At 40.2% G+C, this 22,196-nt stretch overlaps 1 protein-coding gene across 1 annotated transcript in view; it reads right to left on the bottom strand.

Moving 5' to 3' along the window:
• sik3 (SIK family kinase 3) overlaps window positions 1–20,242 on the bottom strand; it is a 43,927-nt gene extending 23,685 nt beyond the window's left edge. Inside the window, 5 exon segments of the mRNA XM_038692645.1 lie at window positions 1,546–1,670; window positions 1,838–1,999; window positions 2,306–2,369; window positions 2,947–3,063; window positions 19,919–20,242. Coding sequence (XP_038548573.1) covers window positions 1,546–1,670; window positions 1,838–1,999; window positions 2,306–2,369; window positions 2,947–3,063; window positions 19,919–20,209 — 759 coding nt within the window. The 5' untranslated portion in view covers window positions 20,210–20,242.
• Window positions 20,243–22,196: the final 1,954 nt, after the last annotated feature.

The raw sequence follows: 22,196 nt of genomic DNA, 5'->3' as shown, positions 1-22,196 counted from the left end.
CAACTTCACTGCTGTATAATGGAAAATCTGTATGAATTTTAAGGCCGAGAAAATTATTTACAAAGTCACGTGAATTTAATAAAATATTTTATTATAATACATTAATATTTAACACACTATAACTTTTTGTGGTGTGTTTGTAATTTGATAAGATAAAATTAATCAAGGACGTCACTTTGAGTTGAAAAGTGGTGGGGACATAAGGGTTCAGATTAGGGGTGTGACAATACGCTTAGCTCACATTCACGATTTACAATATTGGGTTCACGAGAACAAGACACATATTTTAACACTATTTGATGAAATATTCAATGTGGAAATATAAAAATGGGGGTCTGGGGGTCCTCCCCTAGAAGATTTGGAGCATTAAACACTTTACTGCATTCTGGAGACATTTTCTGCACCAATTTATGGTTATATAATATGCCAATTGCTTTTGTGATTATTAATTCTATTCTGTGTTAGCATCTAAAGGCTGCTTGAAATACAGTATTATATAGTAGCCTATTGGCTTGAAGGCAGTGGGGATAGGAAGTTGGGTTCCAGTTTGGGTGATGTAAGTTTAAATGTGCGTTAAGGTTAGTTGGATGTTTCCATTCACATAACTTTACTCTTATACAAACCCAGGCTCTCCGTTGCTGTTGTAACATTAACTGACCAGTAACCTGCAGCGGGTCTTCCAGCTCCGCTGTTCCATTAGCGCTCGCCAAAGTGTGACTGGCTCACACTCCGACCTGCTTGTTATGCTAACCTCAGCGGCACTGCCCTCAGCCTCAAGCGCCAAGCTTGTCCGTGTCTCTGGCTTTCTGAATTTCAGACACTTGCCCATTCTCAGGCGACGAGCTAGCGTTAGTTTGTTTATTAGCACGTCAGAGAAGTTTTGTTTTCTTTCCTGACAACTGACTGATACGCGCAGAGCTTGGATGGCAGATCTTGTGCACTGCAAACACTCCACAGTCCAGAGTGTAAGGCAAGGCAAGTTTTTTTGTATAGCACATTTTAACAACAAGGTAATTAAAAGTGCTTTACATAAAACATAAAAGCAACAGGGAAAAATAAAAAAAGTTTAAAAGCAACATAAAAGCTAAACACTGACGTGAACATGAACGTTACCTGTACTGCCGTATAACATCAGAGTCAAAATTTGTTCATTTGTAAATTAAATTTAATACTTTTAAGGCCTTATTTTTGGAATATGAAATTTAAGACTTTTTAAATACTTTTAAGACCATGCGGGTAGCCTGATTATCTGCTCTAGCTTTTCCAACTTTTTGTACACAGATATGGTAATAATAAGGGTCCAAATGATGTAAAATTGCATGTTATTTTTTTCGAAAACATCAAATGTTCTTGGGGGAGGACGCCCAAACCTCCCACAGCCAAATATGTGCCCCTTAGGGTGGAGGCAGAAATTTCAAACTATAGATCTGAGCTAGCGTTGCATGCTCATGGATAAGTGCCGTGCACACCGGCACTGCAGCTGTAAAAAAATAAATAAATAAATCTAGGGGAAACGCTGTTGCGCATACCTAAAAGTTTACTCACCCATATATCTACTTTGGGTCCGTCATACTCCTTGCCCTCAAAGAGCTCTGGTGCAGCATATGGAGGGCTGCCACACCATGTCTTTAACAGCTGGCCTCGAGAAAACAGGTTACTGAAGCCAAAATCTGACACGGGGAGAATAAGGAGGAGAAGTTTAATCAATCTTATCAAGTCAACCCAGGAAAATGCTCCAAAAGCACATGTTGACACTTGCCTACACCCACTCACCAAGACAGCCCAAAACCACTAAATTAAGTTTCCCACCCATACATTCTTAAGTGCAAACGCACACCTGCGATTTTGATGTTGAGGTTGTGGTCCAGCAGCAGATTCTCAGCCTTCAGGTCTCTATGGACGATGTTGCGGCAGTGACAGAAATGGACTGCTGCCACAATCTGCTTGAACTTTCTCCTGGCGTCCTTTTCTGCCATACGCCCATGAGCCACCAGGTGATCTGCACGCACGCACGCACGCACACAGAACAGTTTAGAGATTTATGGTTCGTATTTATCAGAAAGTGAATCCTATGATTTTGTTCAGATTTAACCAAGTAAATCACAAGATTAATCATCAGGAAAAATGCAGAAGGTAAGGTATAATCCTTTAGAAAACCAGAAAAATGGGACATAGGAGACTGGCTATGACTCAGAGTTTCAGGGAGGTATTTCAACTCTAACAATAGGTTAAACAAAAGACAGGAGGAAGTAAAATTTGGAAAAACATTATTTACATCAAGCTTACAGAGGGGGAACTCCCTTACCAAATATCTCTCCACCGCTAGCATACTCTGTTACCAGATAGATCATCCGCTCCGTCTCCATCACCTAAACACATAAACAAATTATTACAACAGGCCAACATCTAGTGATGGGCAGTTCACCCGTTACACAACAGAGTGAGTAAGCAGTTTTTGGCATATGAACAGAAGGATTTAAAAAGAACCAAAAAACATCAATTTATTCAGTATGGTGTCCAATCCTTTCCAATGCGTGTGGATTTCAAAAGGTTTGCGATTCGATTATGCTGCTGGGGGATGTTTCAGACAAGAGGCTGTTAAAATTGACTTGTGACAGGTTGGTTTTTGGTGTTACAGCTGGAAACGTTTGTGTGACGGCTGTGGTTCTACTGGGCAGCCCCCCCCAGATATACAACCAGGAGTGCAACAAAGAAAATGAACTTTCCCTGGATACAAACTGAACTTTTTCCAGGTACTTTTTCCAGGTACATTTTACAATACCAACCAAAGCCTACAATCAACGTATTGGTACAGTGACAGGTATTGTCACTGTCAGATCCTGCTAAACACACATTATTTGCACTTTTCTTATTGGGCCATGGGTCTTAGGTGTATGATGTGAGCAGAGTGCATTTTCGGCTCTGTGGGTGAGCGCGAGTGTGTACCTGGTAGAGGCGGATGATGTGGGGGTGCTTCAGCAACTTCATGATTTGCACCTCTCTGAAGATCTTTTTCAGGTTCTCATCGTCCAGCTGGGTCTTATCCACTATTTTTATAGCCACCTGGAGACAAAGAGACAAGAGAGGGATGCAGGGGCAGATAACAATGAATGATGAGAGAGGGCAAGATTAAGGAGGAAACCGTGAGGAAGACGGAAAGAGACAGAAAAAGAGGGAAGAGTGAAAGACAGTGAGGAGACAAAACAAGAAAGAATTGATCTTAAACTATGCTGTGTGTTTACCAGCTCTTAAGAGTTCAAATACATTTACAATAACGGTATTTAGCTGACACTTAAATTACAGGCAACAATACCAGAGCGTGGTTCCTGTGACCTTGCAATATTGCTGTGATGACACAATTATCTTCGAAGAACCAAGTGCCAAAAAAATAACCAGTAAAGGGGAGTGAGTCAGACAAACTCAATGTAACTTGACCTGTCACAGCTAATCCATAAAACACAAAAATAAGTAATAAACACAAATAATTATCTGCCAATGGCTGAGTTAAGAAAATAAGCAACTACAAGGAGATGCTGGCACTTATGATGGAAAGCCAAACTGCATTTTGTCAGATAATGCGCTTTCTCTGGATTCCAAGGTTGTTTGGGTAACCTGACCTGAGCCATGACCTTCGACTGCATGCCCGACTCTTGCTTAACCGCTGAGCCCTCGACAATGGCTCCAGCAGTGTGGACAATGATGGTGTGTGACAGGGGCTTTGCTCGGCCACTTGTGAATGGGTAGACAACTTTAATGACTTAATCAAGCAAAGCTAATGGGGCTGCCCCAAAACACAGTGGCTTCCAAAAATAGATGGGCGTGTGTGAAAAAATGAGAAGCATGCATCCTGTATTAACACACACACACACACACACACCACCTCATCCATTAAATTCCGTTGGTTGACATCCCAACCTGCCCCTTTTCCTGATACATGAAGATGATGAGGCCTTCTGAATACCTACAAGGCTGACTTCCTGTTGCGGACAGGAAGAGGAAGTAAGGGAGAGCGAAGATGGTACTCCTGAGAGAGGACAGAACCACATCCTACTGTGGAATTAATCCAAATCAATTGTGCGTCTATGTGTAGCTTCCCTTCAGGCAGGACCCTTCCTTCAAGGGCATTATACAATTGTGGAAAATGTGTGTATTGGTAGAGTTCATGTCTTCCCTGCATGAAGAGCCCTGCATTTCAGCCCTTCAGGTCATAACTCACGAGTGGGCCGGGCATCGGGCCTGTATAAGGCTTCTCCTTTTTATGTTTAGAAAGTCATCAATTACAAGAAAAAAAATTATTAGCTGGAGAACAAAGAAAAAAAAAAAAAAGTAAAATTTCTAATCTATCACAATGACACAGTCTGCTCACGGCGCGCGTGATGCTGTGTACATAACGGGTTTTCTATGCCGCTGGTTCCGGAAAGTCGGATCGCTAAGTGAAAGCACACATCGCAGGATTATGTTGCCATATATATATATATATATATATATATATATATATATATAAAAATGAGTGAATGCGGCATGTTGCCGGATATTCGTTATGCATTTTATAGCGGGATCTCTGTATGAAAGCGGCTGTGGAGGCTGTCTGGTTTTTCGTTTGGGATTGGCCGTGTAAGTTACTGTGGAAAAGTCTTGATTTTTGATGCACAGCCAGGTGAAGTAAAACAACCTGCATGTTTTTATTATTAGCCTATTTGTTTAGAATGTAGGTCTACAGCACGTTTGTTTTTCTGCACTCCCTCAGCCTGCCAAAAATGCCTTTTTACTGTTGTAGTGATATTAGCCTACATGTTTAAACTGATTGTGATCTGTGTTTTATATCTATGGATTTTATTGTAGACAAGTCAACTGTTGGCAGCTGGCCGTTTGGTTGTCACTTTAAAAAACAAAAACATTAATTTAACTAAGAATAAAAAACTCCAAACATTTTTCTAAAGTAGCCTAACTTAATAAAGAAATTGGCTACAACTCTGCTATTTAGAAACAAAGCTGAACTATTTTAATGGCTGCAACAGTAGTGTAGGCTGAAATGGGAGAAGAAAAAAAAAAAAACGCAAAAAAAACACAGGCTCCAGTCGGGCTCGGGCTGAGAGTGCTGATAAGCTGTTAGACACGACCGGGCTCGGACCTGAGCGTCTCGGGCTAGGGCCCATATTTGAGGCCCGTGCAGGGCTATACCTGCATGTACTCATTCAAAGCCTGATGTCAGCTTACAAACCTTGGCGTTTTGCATTTTATTTGATCATTCTATTAGGCAATTTTTGCTGAGGAGTTCTTAATTTTAAATGATAGTATGCATTTTACATGTTTCTTTCAAATTAAAATGGTGGAGTGTCACACCAGCCTTAAGAAGCTTATAATGCACTTGATTTTGTTGCAACATATAAGACACTGAACATCAGCAAAAATAGTATAATTAAGTAAAAAGTCTCTTGCTGGGTATGTGTATATGTAGGTATCTGTTTGGCGTGTGTGTGTATGTGGTATTTTAAGATCTAGGAATCTATTCCTGGCATTGGCAGTCATCCAGTTTTGTTGATGTAATCACTCCCCTCTGCATCTTCTGGAGGGTAACAACAGGACATCTGGATCAGATATACACTCCCACACGCGACCATATGCCGCCATCTACACGTACACATTATGCTCATTTTGAGGAGAGTGAGATGTCTGGATAATGGGGATACTGGGCTAATATTATATTTATTATTAAATTGTACAGAGGCTTGGTGTGTGTCTGAATATAAAACCTTGTGCCAGGGAAATTGTTCAGTGGCTACATGACAAGACGGACAACTAGGACACTTGGAGAGTTAACAGGCACTGTGGAGTTGTAAATATTTTAGGTTTTACATATTGGTCACTCAACTGCTATGTTTCTCCAAAAGTAAAGATTTGAAGATTGTTAACAATCAATCAACTTAAGATTTGCATCTGTAGTAAGAACTGACAACTTTGTTATGCTAACAGGCATAGACCGAGCTAGATAAATGATGCTAGCAAATAAGCTGTACTCCACAAATAACCATGTGACCTGTGTATGTGTCAAAAGTTTGGGTTTCCAGCTTTAGCTCCGGCCAAGGTACAGCAAATGTGTTGTGATTCAGTACCTTAGCAGCCTCAGGTTGTTCAGTGTGCTTCGCACTAGCTTCCATAACACTGGAATTTTCCATCAAAAGCTCTGGGTACAGGCAAACACACACAGACGCACACTCCTGGTTGCAATGACATGAAGTGTCACATAGCCCCTCCAATCAAGACAGTGACCTCAACACAGCACCATGCCTGGTGTCCAGCAGATGAGTCTGGACCATTTACTGTACATTACACAACGCATGCACACCGAGATTCGGTGTAGCGTTACAGCACAAAAGAAATAACAGCGGCTGATGGCAACAGAACAAGATATGTGACTCTTTTTCTTGAGAGGCCATTGTGTTTGAATAGATTTTGTTTGTTTGTTTTTGTGAATTTTGTCATGATTGTACGAAGCATTTTAATATGTTGTGTTTATGTATGGCTGCTACCTTGGCCAGGTCTCTCTTGTAAAAGAGATTTTTGATCTCAATGAGACTTCCTGGTAAAATAAAATAAAATATATATAAAATACCCATCTTAAACAAAACATTGGGATATGTAATGGGAAATCAAATGGTGAAGAACAATCCACTTTTGTTTTCCTACAGGTGTGCATTTTTTCTGGTGGTGTTATCACAGACCACAGCTAAAGAAAACGGGTCTCATTCAGGGATGGGTACTGGAGGTACCCGTTTCGAATTGATAAATCAGAAACGCAATAACAATACACTCCTGTGAAGTTGGTGCTGCTATATTTATTTGAAACTTATTTATTTTTTCATTTAGCCTTTTCATTGTCCCTACTGTTATATGAACTTTCCCTATATGTAACTATGAACTAATGAAAGGTCTTTCAGCTCAGGTAAACCCGCTTGGTGTCTAAGCTGAGTTCTTTTCTCACATTACAACAGCAATACACCTACCATATACAGGTTAGTAAGACTGAGATTACTGGAAGCTTTTAAGGAGCTTATACACAGGCTAATGTGTATAAGTGACCCAACACAACACACTATCTGCTGTCAAATCATTATTTCTTAAGTTTAAAGGCTAATTTTTGCACCTGAATGAAATTGAGGGGCCAGAGGGTTAATTGTGTGGTTAAACTATACTTTATGGTCAGAATGTGACAAACACTTGATGCCAAACAGTGGATCACTTCACATATCTGAGGCAGAACATTCAAAATAATTATGATTAAATCCTTTTTCAAAAAATATGAGAAGTAACTTTTTTAGTCCCTTTTCCTCAACAAAATAAACAACTTCATAGAAAAATTAAGGGCCAATTCGTTTTTGATTCTAATAAATTAAATCAAATATTTATTGACGATATATTGAACATTTGTTATATTGTTATTGAGGAAAAATTATATAGCGATAATTGTCATTGTTTTACTGCCCAGCCCTACTATTCCATGCCTAGGTTTGAGAACCAAAAACCAGTTCCAAATAAGAGCCGAATCCAAAGACACCAAGAACCAGGTACCGAAAAATTTGAATTTCAGTTCAGCTTTCCGCTTCCAAAACACGGTAACCCTTTATTATTGCAAACAAAGGCTACAGGCACCAGCGTGTCGAATATTCTGTTTCTATCCATATCCGTTGGAGTTTAGCTTTTCACTTAGGTTTGGCAGCAATCCAACAGCACCATAACTTACATTAATATAACAAAGTAACAAAACAAAGATCTAAATCGGCTCTAGTAGTTTGTGATAGGGATACACCAAAATGAAAATTCTTGGCCGAAGCCGAATTTAATGAAAAAAAATTGCCGAATACCGAACAAGTACATTCACACCTTCTTTTTTTTTACCACTGCATAAATTAAATAGTTGAAATGTGCTTTTTACCCAGTTTTTCCAACAGGATTTGGAGAGACTATGGTGGGTGGGTCCGAGGCCTGAGATGGTCGGGTAAAGTAAATTACATGTGTCCATTTACTTTTAATGGACACATGTAATATGTTTTATACTTTGTGAATATAATCCAATTAATCTTATTTCCATAGTGTATAGACACCTTATTTTGAAAACCGGACGTTGTCATATGTGTATCCTCGCACAAAATTCATCAACTCTGACCCAATTTGATAAATAATGTTGTATGTGGTTCTCGAATCGCGTAACACGAAGACTTCATAGTCTCTCTTCAGGTAGGACTCTCAAACTGCAACACTTGCCTTTGTAAAGAGAGAAAATGACAGGATAAAGTCGCTAACCTGCCTGTCAGCTCGTTCTGGTCCGTTTCACAGAATTTACCATAAAAGCTTGATTACGTGTGCACTCCAAATGTAGGTGCGGCTAGCTTATTCGCCTTCTCATACACGAGTGACAGATACGCTCAGTGGTTCAGATCGTTTGTTGCCTTTCCTTAGACGTCAGCCATAGATGGAGTGGATGGCTAGGAGACAATTCATTAGAACAGTGCCTGCAAACGGTGATTTTTGTCTCTGACACTTTAAAATGCTTCCACACTGCCAACATGTCAACTTAATTGTTCGGTCTTTTGACTTGTTAGGCCGAACACCAAAAGTGCTATTTTTTTTTACCATTTTCGGGCGATTAATTTCGGTGGCCGAACATACAGTGCATCCCTAGTAGGGCTGAACGATTAATTGCATTTGAATTTTATTACCAAGATATGATAAAACGAGATTTTCTAATTGCAAAGGCTGCGATTACGCTCTGCAGACTGGTGACTACAGAACACTACTGCAGAAACTTTAGTGTCACACAGGGAATGAAAGTAGCACTCGCCACTCGCGGGTAAATTGGTGGTGTTGGTGGGTGAAATCGTCGGGCCATCTGCCGCTTAGGCGGGTGTTTCTGCACAACAGAAAGACACGAGTAGTAAGGTAAGCTTATTGTAGCAATCGGCGCCAGCATTACACACACACACAGCCACCAGTCAGCTCAGACACTATGTATGTAACAGCGTTTCAAACCAAACTCACAAGCACGAAAGAGGCCCGGTCTGTTCCGAGTTGCAGCCTGGTTACAGCCAGTGCACTGCTCAGCTGCATCGCAGGCTATGGGGGAGGAGGGGGACTCCGGTGTTGTGGGAGAATTACTAAGCTTGTCTATTAAACACAAGAGGCAACACTTGGTTTTATTTTCCAAGTATTTTTTGAGGTTTTTGATGAGAGATGGACTCCTAGGAGATTTGAACTGAGATAAGGACCTTAACTGGTGGTTGAACTGTGGGTCTTGTATTGAGTGCTTACTGTATAATACAGTTTAATACAAATTTTGTTTTTCTTGTCGTCTGTAGGTAGGCCTACCTGATGTTATATCACGTTATTTAATGCCATGACTTTCCTCCCAAATGATCTTTTGCATATTATAATAATTTTATATTTCTTCTCCACCATTGCTCATAATAATTCATGCAATTAAAGCATCGCCTAATTTCATCATAACACAGGCCTGACCTACAAAAAAGAACAGTCTATGTTTCATCTATGCTTCAGTTGGTCATACTATACACTGATTTATTGCTAGTCTGTTTTGAATAATAGAAGGTAAAGAGCTTAAATTAATCGAATATTAAATTGCAATTAGATTATTTTCCAAAATCTTTCAGCCCTAATCCCTAGTTTGTGACATTGCTACATAGGTTACCGCCCCGTTGCTTTGCACAAAGAGTGTGTAAGTCGCACCAAAATGCCGCACCAGACCTGCTGCCTACAAGTTACATGACAAACATCTGACGAATTATATCATTAAAGAAAATTTAACTTTTAATTGAATCCAATTAATCACTTAATTTAAATTGAGGATTTTGTTTGATGATTTAAATTTTTTGGGTGATGACGTCGTATGACTTCATCGACTTGATCTCGATATTGTCTGTTGTGTTTACATGCGTCTTTATTTACATAACAATGTCTACAATATTTTTGCCAACATCATGAATAAACAGCAGGATTTCCCCACCATTATAAGGCTTGAGGCACAGTGTCCAAGCCAATTAAATAGGGGGAAAAAAAACTATAATTAGACACATTTTCTGGTTGCACTGCCTCGTGGTCTGCTCTCTGAGTCAGAGTTTCACCGTGAGCGGGGCTCAGGGAGCTTCTCCACAGACACACAGTGACAGTGAACCAGCTGAAGAAGGTTTGGAAGAATAAGTCCAAATGGACTTGGTTTCAAACCTGCACTCTACAGCTCCGGTGTGGGAACATTTTGGGTTTGAGCTGAAAGAGACAGTAGAGCCCATTAATGTGAACAAGTCAGTATGTTGACTTTGTTTTTAAAAATAGTAGCCAAAAACACGGCAATACAATTACAGGTAATCTGCCAAATGTTTAATATTTATTTAATGCATCTGAAACTCCATGTTAGTTTTCATTCTGTTTTTTTTTGTTTGTTTGTTTGTTTTATTTATTTAGGATATCTAATCATTTTTTTACATTCCAATTCCATTTTCTGAATATTGTTATGAATTTTTAAAAAATGTATTGCTGGTTGATTTATTATTTTAGGAGCATAAAAAGTTTTAAAAATTACAATATATTTTATACCAATTATTTCTGGGAAAATATATTGTCCAACAAAAGCAGTTATCGTGACGGCCCTTCACTCGAAGATTCATCCAAAAACCTCAATAGAAACTTTAAATGTAAACAATTGAAAAAAAAAAAAACAGATATAGCCTTGCAAGATATTCTCACTATAATGCAATACAATTCTGATGAAAGAAAGTACTGAAATATACCCCTCATAATGCTATGATAAAGTATCTATTACACGGGTTTATATTTTTTAAGCAAAATCTAAGTACAGAACAAATCTAAAATCATATAGCATTAAAATTTGAATAAGATTGTGCATAATGTTCATATAGGCTTTCAGCAGTCTTTAGGACGCTTCAATATTTACTTTGAAAACATACATCCATGACTCAACTATGATGGAACTAATCCTAAACAGACAACTGGGTCTATGGTGTAACGTCTACAGTGGGAAGTTGGGGCGCGCGCACGCACGCACGCACACACACACACACACACACGTGTGATGACATTATGTATGAGGTTAACCTTGGTCAACAGGTGACACAGATTACAAAACCCACAGGGGGTGTAATGCCCAGGCTTAACCCATATTAGCATGTGAGGGAGTTTAACCCGCACTAGCACACGTCCCTGCTCAGGTGGAAAAACATAGCATCCTCGCTATCTGGCCACTCGGTCTTTACAATAGCTAACTGAAAGCTAAAACTGTGGCTTTTACATTTGTTTGCATGGAGTCACGAGGCGATCACACAGCAACGTACACACAAGACATAAAGTCACATCAGGTCATCACTATGACTGTATTTTGCACGTACACATACAGAGATGAAAACATACAGGCAGTATGAGTCAGCACAATGCCTTTCAGAGATGTTCTACTTGTGTGTTTTCACTTGTATGAGTTTGTGTTGAAATGACTCAGTTGAGTGTGTCAGGCGGAAAGTACAAGACTAGGGACATGCTACAGCATGGAAAAACTGGACATCACACATTCATTTGCAGTTTTTCTTCTTTCATAGCAGAGCCCACACTTCATGGCGAGTAAATTCTGAGGGCAGGCCCAACCATAACCAGTATTTGGCAACTACTTTCGATGAACACACACACGTCACAACGGCCATTTGCAAAGGGTAACACACACAGGGTGACAACTAGCTGCATTAGTACCATCATGATAACTACGACTTAGAGAAAAATAACAAATTCAACATGTAATTGTAGAGCATAAACAATATTTTCACAAATTTGATTTCTCAATGACAAAAATTGGGCAGAAGCAGAAACTGGAGTGATAAAAACCCCAACCTGGAATCGCTGCATGACACACCATCTACCCAACCTGCTTGACTCCACACTGTCCACATTCCCATCTTGACAGTGATTGTTGACTGGTGCTTACAAAAAAGAAACCAGCAGTTCCAGTTTGGCACTGGCTTTATAATAAGACAACGTATCTATATATACCTATCTATATGGACAAAAATGAGGATAGGTAGATATGGAGACTAATCTTGAGAAATGCTACATGGATGTATTCTGTATTGGCATCAAAGTGACCACCTAACGCTGGAATTGAGGAAGACTTAACATTTTATCTTATGCTACCTTCCAGTCTCAAAAATGCACCTTCAGACTACAACACAGAACAAATATCGATACAGAACTTGAGCATTTTTTCTCTACACTTCCTCTACTGCTGTACTTGAACTACATCCTCATTAGCTATAGCAGGTCTTCCGCTCATACGTCCTTCCAGCATCCCATATCATCTCTGCCTGTCCACTGCGATCATGCCAAATGTACACAGTAGAGCTGCAATGGTTACTTGGTTAATCAAACGGGCAATTCAAAGAACTTTAATAGACAACTATTTTAAATTAATCACAATTTTAATGCTGAAATACCAAACTACAAGCCTCCGGTTCAGAAACCTGCAACAGCCAATGAGAGCGTGCTGACTGGGAGTCACCAACATGCTGTGTATTTGCTCACACTATGAAATGTTAAAACCATACAGATTCCCTCTCCACAAACATGAGTTCATCCACAGATATATTCTCTTTTTGTTTTGATTTCTTCAGCAAAACATAGCACACATAAGTGCAAATTGGATGCCGACAGTCGTCCTCCATGTTTATTTGTCTGTATGAAACTTGATCAAACGTCTGAAGTCACGTTTGATCACGCCAGTTACTGTGAGATCCCAAGTCCCCAAAATCACCACTCTGAAATTGTTTAGTATAAATGCCAAAACTGTGGTCCTGCGTCTTGAATGAATCGTCTGCTGTGTGCGTTCTTAAGATTAAAATACTAGAAATCAGTTAAGATCTGATAAATCTCTAGTGATGGCCATTTTAACAACTTTTTAATATTTCACAGAAATATTTCTTATTTCACAAAAAACATGACAAATTCTGATGCTTCCAGCTTATAGCTTTGGTGAACAACAATAGCAAAAAAACCACAATACAGACGGTCTTCATCACAAACAACACACTCTGCCAATGGAAAGCAAGTTTCATTCAGAAATGACGACTGGATCCACCTCCATTACTATGGAAACCAGTAAGACTTCAATGGAGCGACCTTTCTTCAACTAGAAGCCTTGGCAACACAGAGTCGCCTCCAACAACAAGTGACACTGTGGCTGATGAGTTGTGATTTTTAACTGCGTATGGTGTGTGTGTGTGTGTGTGGGTTGCATGCACAAACACACATGCATACAAACTACTGCCATCAGAAAAATGGGTACTGATATGATTCATGAGGAACAGGATCATCCTGATGAAGCCTACATGACCCTCCTCATGCCTCATGTTTCACATCATGTAACAGACACACACACACACCGTCAGCTAAGGATGCAGGAGACGACAACTAGCGGTCAGGAAGATAAGTCAAGCAGAAACACAGCCTTTTTTCGTATTACTCACCCAAGTGAAATCACATTTGAGTGTGCGTATGTTTTCCTTTGAGAAAGAGGGGATGCTGTATGATCGAGAGCGTTTCGTGTGTGCACGCGTGTGGCCGAGGGATTGAGTGAAATTTTCACACAGTACATTAGGCCTGTTACCTAACGCTTGCCATCCTGCCTGCCCTCTTCCTCCGGCTCATCCTTCCCGTGCCTTAAAAAACACTGGAGAGGAAGAGGGAGAAGGCAGGACAAAGAGGAAGGGGAAAAGGCCTGCTTCCCCACAGACGGACAGGTCAGGACATGCCGCACAGTGCCATCTTTTACCAAGCGCGCTCACCTCGCTGTGGGCACAAGACGGAGTGCTTTTCAAAGTGTGCCTTTACTGGATCCTTAATCAGGTCATACAAGGGCACTGACCATACCTCCTTTGTCAAGCTATTACACACACACACGAGTGTGCACATACACAAACATACAATGGCAGTCCTGCACATTCCCTGCATTTCAGAGAGCGTTATCAAACAGAACAAACATATTACAAATACAAAATATTTACTTGCATATGTATAGATGTTGCTGGCATACAGGTACATTAACTAAGACAAAATGCAGTATATTTTGTTGACATTAAAGCTGACAACATTAAGTCAATTATGTGACTGACAGACCAGTTTATCAATGTCGTATACTTGTAAGACTATGAATGGCAACAAATTTCTGGTTACAGCTTATTATAATTTAATATTAGTGTTTTTTGTTGTTTCATATATCATTATGAAATTGATACTTTGTATACTTTTTAGCAGTTCATCAGACTGAGTAAGACATCTTAAACAAAACTTCAGGTTCTTGTGATAAGCAGTATTTTTACAATTTTAAAACAACAGGCCTAAACGCATAATTATTAATCAGTAGTGAAAGAAGACTGTTGCCACCCTGCAAATGAGTATATATGCCGCATGTCCTTGTGTCATCATCATCCCTGAATATTAGCACTGACCATTTACTTAGAGGCCAGCCAGGACCAAAGATGTTGTATTATACCTGACGAGCAGATAGCAAGGGACGAACAAGAGACGGGTTGGAAAAAGAGACAGGTGTCTACACTTGAAACAAGGTAACGGTTTAGCATTTGAAGTAAATCATGATTGCTAGTTGAGGTGAAGATTTGCAAAGATAAGGCACAGTTCTTTGTTATAAATGTCTAAACATGCATTTGTTGTTATTGTTCTCTGACTAGCTAGTCAGTGCGTTGTACCATTGTATAATTACCGTGACATCACTTACACAGCTGATTCTGGTACTGGGGGGTGCCAAGCAGGGGTTGAAATTAACTTTTTGGCTCACCAAAGGTGGCTGGTAGATGAAAAAATCCACTGGCCGATCATATTTTTTACCGGCTAAAATAATAAATTGCCTTTTGTGTCACATATACATTTGTTTCAGTACTTTGAAATGAGATAATATGGTATTATGTCAAATACAAACTTAAATAAGAGGCCAGAGTGAAATTTGAAGCAAAATTATATTATTGCCATTAAATGTACTTAAGACATAAAAGTAAATTATTTTCTGAACTTACAAGATTCTTAATCTTTTTTTAAATTAATTAATCTTTCAACTTAAATCCCATCACTGCTCACTATTAATCATGCTTTATCATTCAATTAAACCTCCTCATAAAACTGCTCACTTTCTGCAATGCCACAGCATCACAGCTTTTGTGGGATCAACATTTGTTTTTTTATACAGCCTATGGGGATCATAGACCTACTCCTTGATTTCTGGAGAGGACAGCAGGACCATTAGAAGATCTAACAGGGTGTCATACACCGACCGGACTGCCAACTTTACTTTTTTTATGTTCTGCTTCAGCCTCCTCTTCCTCTGCTTTGTTTTTTCATTTTGTTGGTAACGGAAAATGTCGCCACAAACGCTTCAAGTCCAACTTTTGATGAGATAATGAGCTCCTGACCCTAGCAGCTTTCACGCTACAGGAAAGCTGGTGACGTGACAGAGACAAGACCGAGACGGAACGATCTCTGTGTGAAAGGTCACAGCCAACATTGCTGGTGTTGTGTTACATGTAACAGTCAGAGGACGGTTGCGGGATAATGCTGAAAACTTTTGTTCAGTTTGAATTAGGGAACACGACATAAATGGGGGTATCCTTTCCGTGTTGATCTCCGTATGAAAGCGCCTACACTCTCCGTCTCCACTCTTTCCCCCCTGACTCCTGTCCATTAACACCCACCCCCTTACAAAGCTACGCCAATCAAACACAAGTAACATGAAATTAGAATAGAACAGAATATACTTTATGTAGATTATACTTTGTTTTAGGGATGGGCAATATGGACCAAAGTCATATCCCAGTACTGTTAGGCTGACTACTGGTATAAAATATATATCGGTATTTTCTGCTAAGTGTGCACACTCACAGGCCTAACGTACCTCTGCTGCAAACATGTCAGCATGCCCCACTTCTTTCAACCTCTCCCTCTCCCTGTAAGTCTGCTCTAGTGATTTTCTTTATCAGTAGTAGGCTACGTTATATAAAGTCACCAAAGAAAAGAACTTGACTTCTGGACTTTTCCTCCCGCGATTTCATTCACAGCAGCAGCTGTGCCGCATATTGAGGAGTTGACGACGTAGCCTATCAAAACAAATCCAACGTGGTAGCTAACGAATGACATCCGACTGGTGTGTTCACGGTCGCTTGTCTAACCTGGTCGCTTGTAACGTCATACCTCTGTGTTTCTCTGAAAAATGCTACAGTGTGTCACCAAATATACCTAGGCGGAGCGCCGAAGTAAAGTGTATGTGTGGGAAACACTGACTGAACCATTGTTTTTCTTTATACAAGCCAGGTCTTCAGCAGTGTTGACCGGCATTGTGCCTCCCTCCATGTGGTTGGTTGAGAGTTTGAAAGTAGACGGCTGCGTGCAGACTCAGAGGGAGGGGTGGGGCTGCGCAGTAAGGAGAGAAAGAGAGGGGAGCAAATGCTGGCAGGACTTTACAGAAACAATTAACTCAACATCAAACTATATCGGTATACCTCATAATACCGCACAGCCCTACATGAAATGGACACAACCAATGAACCCCCCCTTGGTACATCATTGATTAAAAGGAAAAACAACCAATAGATTAACTGATATTAAAAATCATCATTAACTAGATTGTTACATTTGTACATATTATTTACTAATATCTATCATTACTTATTAATATGTATGACTGGCTACACTATTGCATGTACACACAATGTCAAAAGTCAGTTGTGTGTCAGGTGATCTAGGTTACTACCTAGTTTTTTCTAAACTAAAAATCAAAATCAAAGAACAAATTGGCCATTGGTACTGCTGCAATAACCCTAAATTCGTACAGCAGTAAGTATTGGAGCTACACCTAAAACAAGTAATTTATAGTGTCACCCAGAGCCAATAGAAAAAAGCATGTCCCTTGTTGAAGGGTCATGACTAGCAATAAAGTTTATGGAGAAACTGAACACTGACAACATTTATCAAGACAGCGGTAAAGTGTGGCCAAACTCCCTCTAGCATAGTGTCTGTGTGAGCGTATCACAACTCCTGTACTGACTTTCACTAGCTTGCCTTTGTCTTGAGGAGATGAACTTTCACTATTACAACATCCAGGTGCAGCACAGGGACTGCCTCCACAAGAATTTGCAAAATACATGGTTGAAATGGTAGTGTGTGTTGGGGAAATAAACTAAACTACAGAGAGCAAATGGGGCATAGAAAGGGACCATCCCTTTCTGGGCTTCTAATCTACCTAGTATAAATAACCAGTTCCTCTGTGTGACTGCACTGCAGGATACCGTCCAGCTCCATCTAACAACAGAGAGAGTTGTTAGGCTATTTTTGACTAGTCAGCATTTCTCATGAGATAGTTATGAACCCTAGGCCATAAAACAAGCCTCCAAAGCGCATTTCATCTTATGACTGATCATATCCATTTTCATGATATCCACAAGCATATTAAAAGCACACTCCTATTCTTCTGATATCCATGAACAACTGGTGGTGCCAAAACCCCTGACCCCTGAGCAAGTTGAAGAAAATCATAAGCGGACTGGTCTGTCTGTGGTCACCATCAACAGACAACAAACAAGGCATCACTTTCATTCTGTCAGTCCACGTTCTGCTGTCATTTTGTCCTCTGCCTGTCTCTCACATTCAGACAGCCAGACAGAGCGCCCCCCCCCCCCCCCCCAAACACACACACACACACCCAGGCAAGCATAAACAAGCTTACACACAAGGAGTAAAGCCTCATAACCAGCTCATCAATCTCTCACTATAACATTGCTACTGTACTGTCTCAGACTGAACACACTACTCCCATATCTATCGTCTGTAAATTACATTTTAATTATATAAAACACAGTTTAGGTCCTGCAAGAGAAGTCTGCAGTGTTGAAAAACACTACATGGCAATCACTGGTCCGAGGTTTATTTTGGCCTCATGAAGCAACATGGAAGGTTCTCTGGGCTATGTGGCGGCAAAGCACCCAAATGACTCGTGTGTGTGTGTATGTCAACAAGGGCATGGAGGTAACGCTGCACACTCAGCTGCCTTGACACACCTTTATTTGTTCCATTAGAAATACAAGCTATACAAAAATCTTTATATATATCCCCGTCTGCAAGTGTAACCCTATTTACCGAGCATCATCATAGGCGATGTGCATACTGATCACAAGTCGTATTAGGGCTGAACAATAGGCAAAATAAAAAAATAATAATATTGCAATTATTTTGACAGATATGTAATTTTTGTATTTCATTTCCACATGTTCCCTTATATCTGGAGAATATGATTTGTAGGCTGGGCCATCTCTGTAGAAACTCAATGTGGTAAAATGGTATGTTGTGACACATTTGACCTTTTATTAAGACACTGCAGTTCCTGCCATTTGGATATTGTACTTGGCCATATTGCAATTTAAATAATATTTTGATTAATTGTTCAGCCTTGGTCAGATCATCAAAGGCAGGATTCTCTTGTCACCTTATTGAAAGTATGGTTGGAGTTCTGGAGTGACAGACTGCTCACAGGCAGCTTTGAAACATCAAGGCACCTGATCCAATAGGTAAGCACAAAAGAAAAACACTTACTGGAATATCTGACGATCCCTTCTACTTCTAATGCCCCAAACTTCCCCTACCTATCATAAAGGTCCAAACCTCTGGTTTGCAACAAACCCTACTATACCCATTTTTAAAAACGCCTGCATATGATGAAGTGTCAGGATCAGAGTTACAGATTCTATGTTTGCAGCACAGGACTGACTTGTGGCAAACATCAATGTAAGGCATTAACTCATCAAGAATGATTGTGTTTTGCATGAATTTCATTTATCGACAATAGTGTCTGATAGTGAATGTGTTAATCATCCAGTATCCTGACAACTGGCGCCAATTATATGCAAAAGCATTTAATGCCAAGTGTGTGATGGCAGCTTTGAAATCACAAATGTTGCCATATAAATCTTTTCTTGCCCGAGAGGCTTCAAGTAAATGTCATCTAGCTATTAGCTGGGATATCTTAAACAAAAACTGGTACACAGGGCTGAAGTACAGCTTTGTCAGACTGGTTAAGTTACCGTTACCCTACGATAAAATGGTTTTATTTTGTTAGAAAGACGTGAGAAACTACTGACGTGAAATGATAAAAAGGAAAGTGGCTTGTTTATTTAAGAGGATCCTCTGTCAAACTAAGTTAGCTAATACAGAAGCTAACGTTACAGTTTTTAGCACTGCCACAGCTGGCTTTAACCAGTTTTCGTTGGAAAGTTACTTTTACGTTCAATTTAATAGAGACCTATCAATACTTAACTACCTAACTCTTACACCCATCAACTTTGGAAGTTCATTGTTAATTTAAAGTTATCCAGTAGGGTGCTGCAAACTTTTAACCTTGCGTGTTGGTATCTGTACGAAATACATAAGTTCTGCATCTAGCCGAACAGCTAATTAGCTAGCAAGCTAAGCTAGCTCCTACAGTCGGAAGGTTCGGTCTCCTCTTTTTCATCTTCGTCAATAACGTTACCCTTCTCTCCGTCCTCTGCGCTTTGTCACACATTAACCTCGGGCCTTTATGGCTTTCCTTAAAAATACCAATAGTTTAAAAATACGCGAAATCACATGTATCTTGTAGTAAATGTGTCTGTATCAAGTAAGTTAGTTAGATGTGATGTCCCGTGTTGAGCGAACCCCTCAACACCAAGCAGCGGTGTCACCAGAGCGGGCTGGTCGTTTTGTCTCCAGAGCCTGAAGGCCCCAGCTTCATCCTGAGTACATGGTCGAAAAGGCTTAAAATAAAACAATGACATCTTGTAATTGTTCACATCTAACGCTCTGACACAAGTCGCCTTACCTTTGCTTTGGTAATGATGTGTGTGGCTAGTTTAACAACCGCGAAATTTCCCTTGCCGATGGTCCGCTCGATTTCGTAGTGGCCCACTCGGGCTGGGGGGGGCCTGGTGGCCGAAGTGTGGCCAGGATTAGTGATGCACCCAGTGGCCGTGCTGGTACGACTGGAGTGGCTGATCCCGGAGGACGGCTGAGCTCGGTTCTGGGAGCCCATGCCTGCGTGGGTCGGTCGGGCAGAGTGCGTAATCCCGGCCGCAGCGGACCCAGCAGCACCTCCGCTTGACACGGCCGCCATCTTCTCGCCTCTCTGCGGGAACAACAAGCAGCCTAGCGCAGCGCGCGTCGCGGGCACGCCCCCGCCCTGCGTCATTTTACGCGGAACGCTCCTCCGCAGCGCCCTCTCTAGGTTGTAACCATGGCGACGACCCGCGTAACAAATGACTTCATCCGCAGAAACGTATTGTGGTTGCCGTGGCGACAGAGAAGTGCGCATTATCTCCCCGGTTCCCGTGATTCAGTGGTTCCTAACAAACTGCGGCACTGTGTCTGATCAGACGGGTTCATGGGGCTCTAAGGGTCTAAAGCCGCTCTAACATGGCAATGACAGATTCAAATAATCGAGTTAAAGGTAAACAGACATTATTATGCCGCAGTTTAATTCTATCATAGCGTTCAGAACAGCCTAAACATAAAAGCAATGCTCACAGTTTCTGGCGGTCGATTAAAGAGGTCCAGACACATCATGGCCATGTATGTTGTTCGTGCAAACCCTATATATTTTGATTGCTCATGTATTATTATTTTATTTCACATATTTTGATTTAAAAAAACAATATACATATTTTCAATAGCTTCCAAGTAATGTTACTCAATGACTCCAAATACAAAATGTAGGCTATTACTACACTGACCCCATAGCCATAGGCTACCTCTTCCTGTTGGATTTTAGTGCTTTTTCTATTTTATGACAATATTCTTATGGACAATTCTTGTTTTAACAGCGCCCATGACCCCATGACTTCTAATCAATACCGGAACATGTTCCTACACTTGACACACACCAAACAACTTCCCACCACACAGAATTAAGCACATTTCAAAGAAATGTTTTACTTGGATATGGAACATTTCCAGTTTCTGAGCCTTTGATTATAGTGTGCTTTCCATTGTTAGCCACTGGGCATGGAAGGATCTTCTACAGTCACTACACTCAACCTGTTAAAGTAATTATCACTCTTGTTTTGGGCTTTAAAAACAAACAAACGCTAAAATCCAACATGAATATGTGTGTCCACATATTGGCATTAGTATTGATTTGAAGTCACTGAGTCACATTAAAGCTACTGAAAGAAAATCAAAGTAAGTGTGCTACATGAGACACATTACAGGGCTACCTGCAGGCCATATTGTTTAATCATAATTTTCACGTGCAGACTCAACACATTCTCACACATTTTGTTATTAACTGTATGCTCCTGAATATCAGCCAGTGAAAGTGGAAAGATGAGCTCATCTTCACAATAAACACAATCATAATCATAATAATGTTTTGGTGAAACAATTATGCTTTATTGCAGCATATAGTACTAGTAGAATTTTGAGCCATTGAGGCAATAAATATAATTGACATGACTTGACTTAAGCCTATTAATCTGAGACGCAAAAAAAAACAAATTAATTCATTAATGCAATATTTGTACATATGGGATTTATTTATATTTTAGAGTGCCCTGTGTGAAAATTAAAGGAAATATTAGGCCACATGCTGAAGTTATAGGACCAAAACATGCCATTAAAACACAGATTTTAAACTAAAATGATTACTTAAATTCACCAACAAAGCTAATTTAATAATTTAATCAAAAACTATTCACGCTATATAAAACAGTTGACTTCATATCATGCTGCTGTTTGTTCTAACCTGTTCTGCAGAAATGCTTTAGAATAGGCTTTTTCTAAGGGGGCTGTAGTGTGTGGGGAAAAAACACAATTGTTCTATTCTATGCTATAGCCGTCTCACCAGGTTGTCAGACAGACAGCTCCACTACATGGTAGAGAAGAGTTCCTGCATCCTGTTACTCAAAGCTGGATTAACTGAGCAAAGCCCTAAGTCCCAGAGACCTAGGGCCCCAGAAAGAACAGGTTCTATATATGTGAATTTGTTTGAGGTAATTTGATTCATTGAATTTTTCTTCTGGCATGTGCACTATTTCCTCAGCTGATGTCCCTAAAGGCATGCCTGCATTACCTAAACTTGAGTCCCAGGGGTTGTAAATTTCACA

This window comes from Micropterus salmoides, unplaced genomic scaffold, assembly GCF_014851395.1.
Source record: "Micropterus salmoides isolate LMB-PRFRI ecotype aquatic unplaced genomic scaffold, ASM1485139v1 Ms_hic_scaffold_3, whole genome shotgun sequence".
Taxonomy (NCBI): Eukaryota; Metazoa; Chordata; class Actinopteri; order Centrarchiformes; family Centrarchidae; genus Micropterus; species Micropterus salmoides.
Note: the sequence above shows the minus strand (reverse complement) of the source record. Positions and strands in the feature narration are given on the sequence as shown.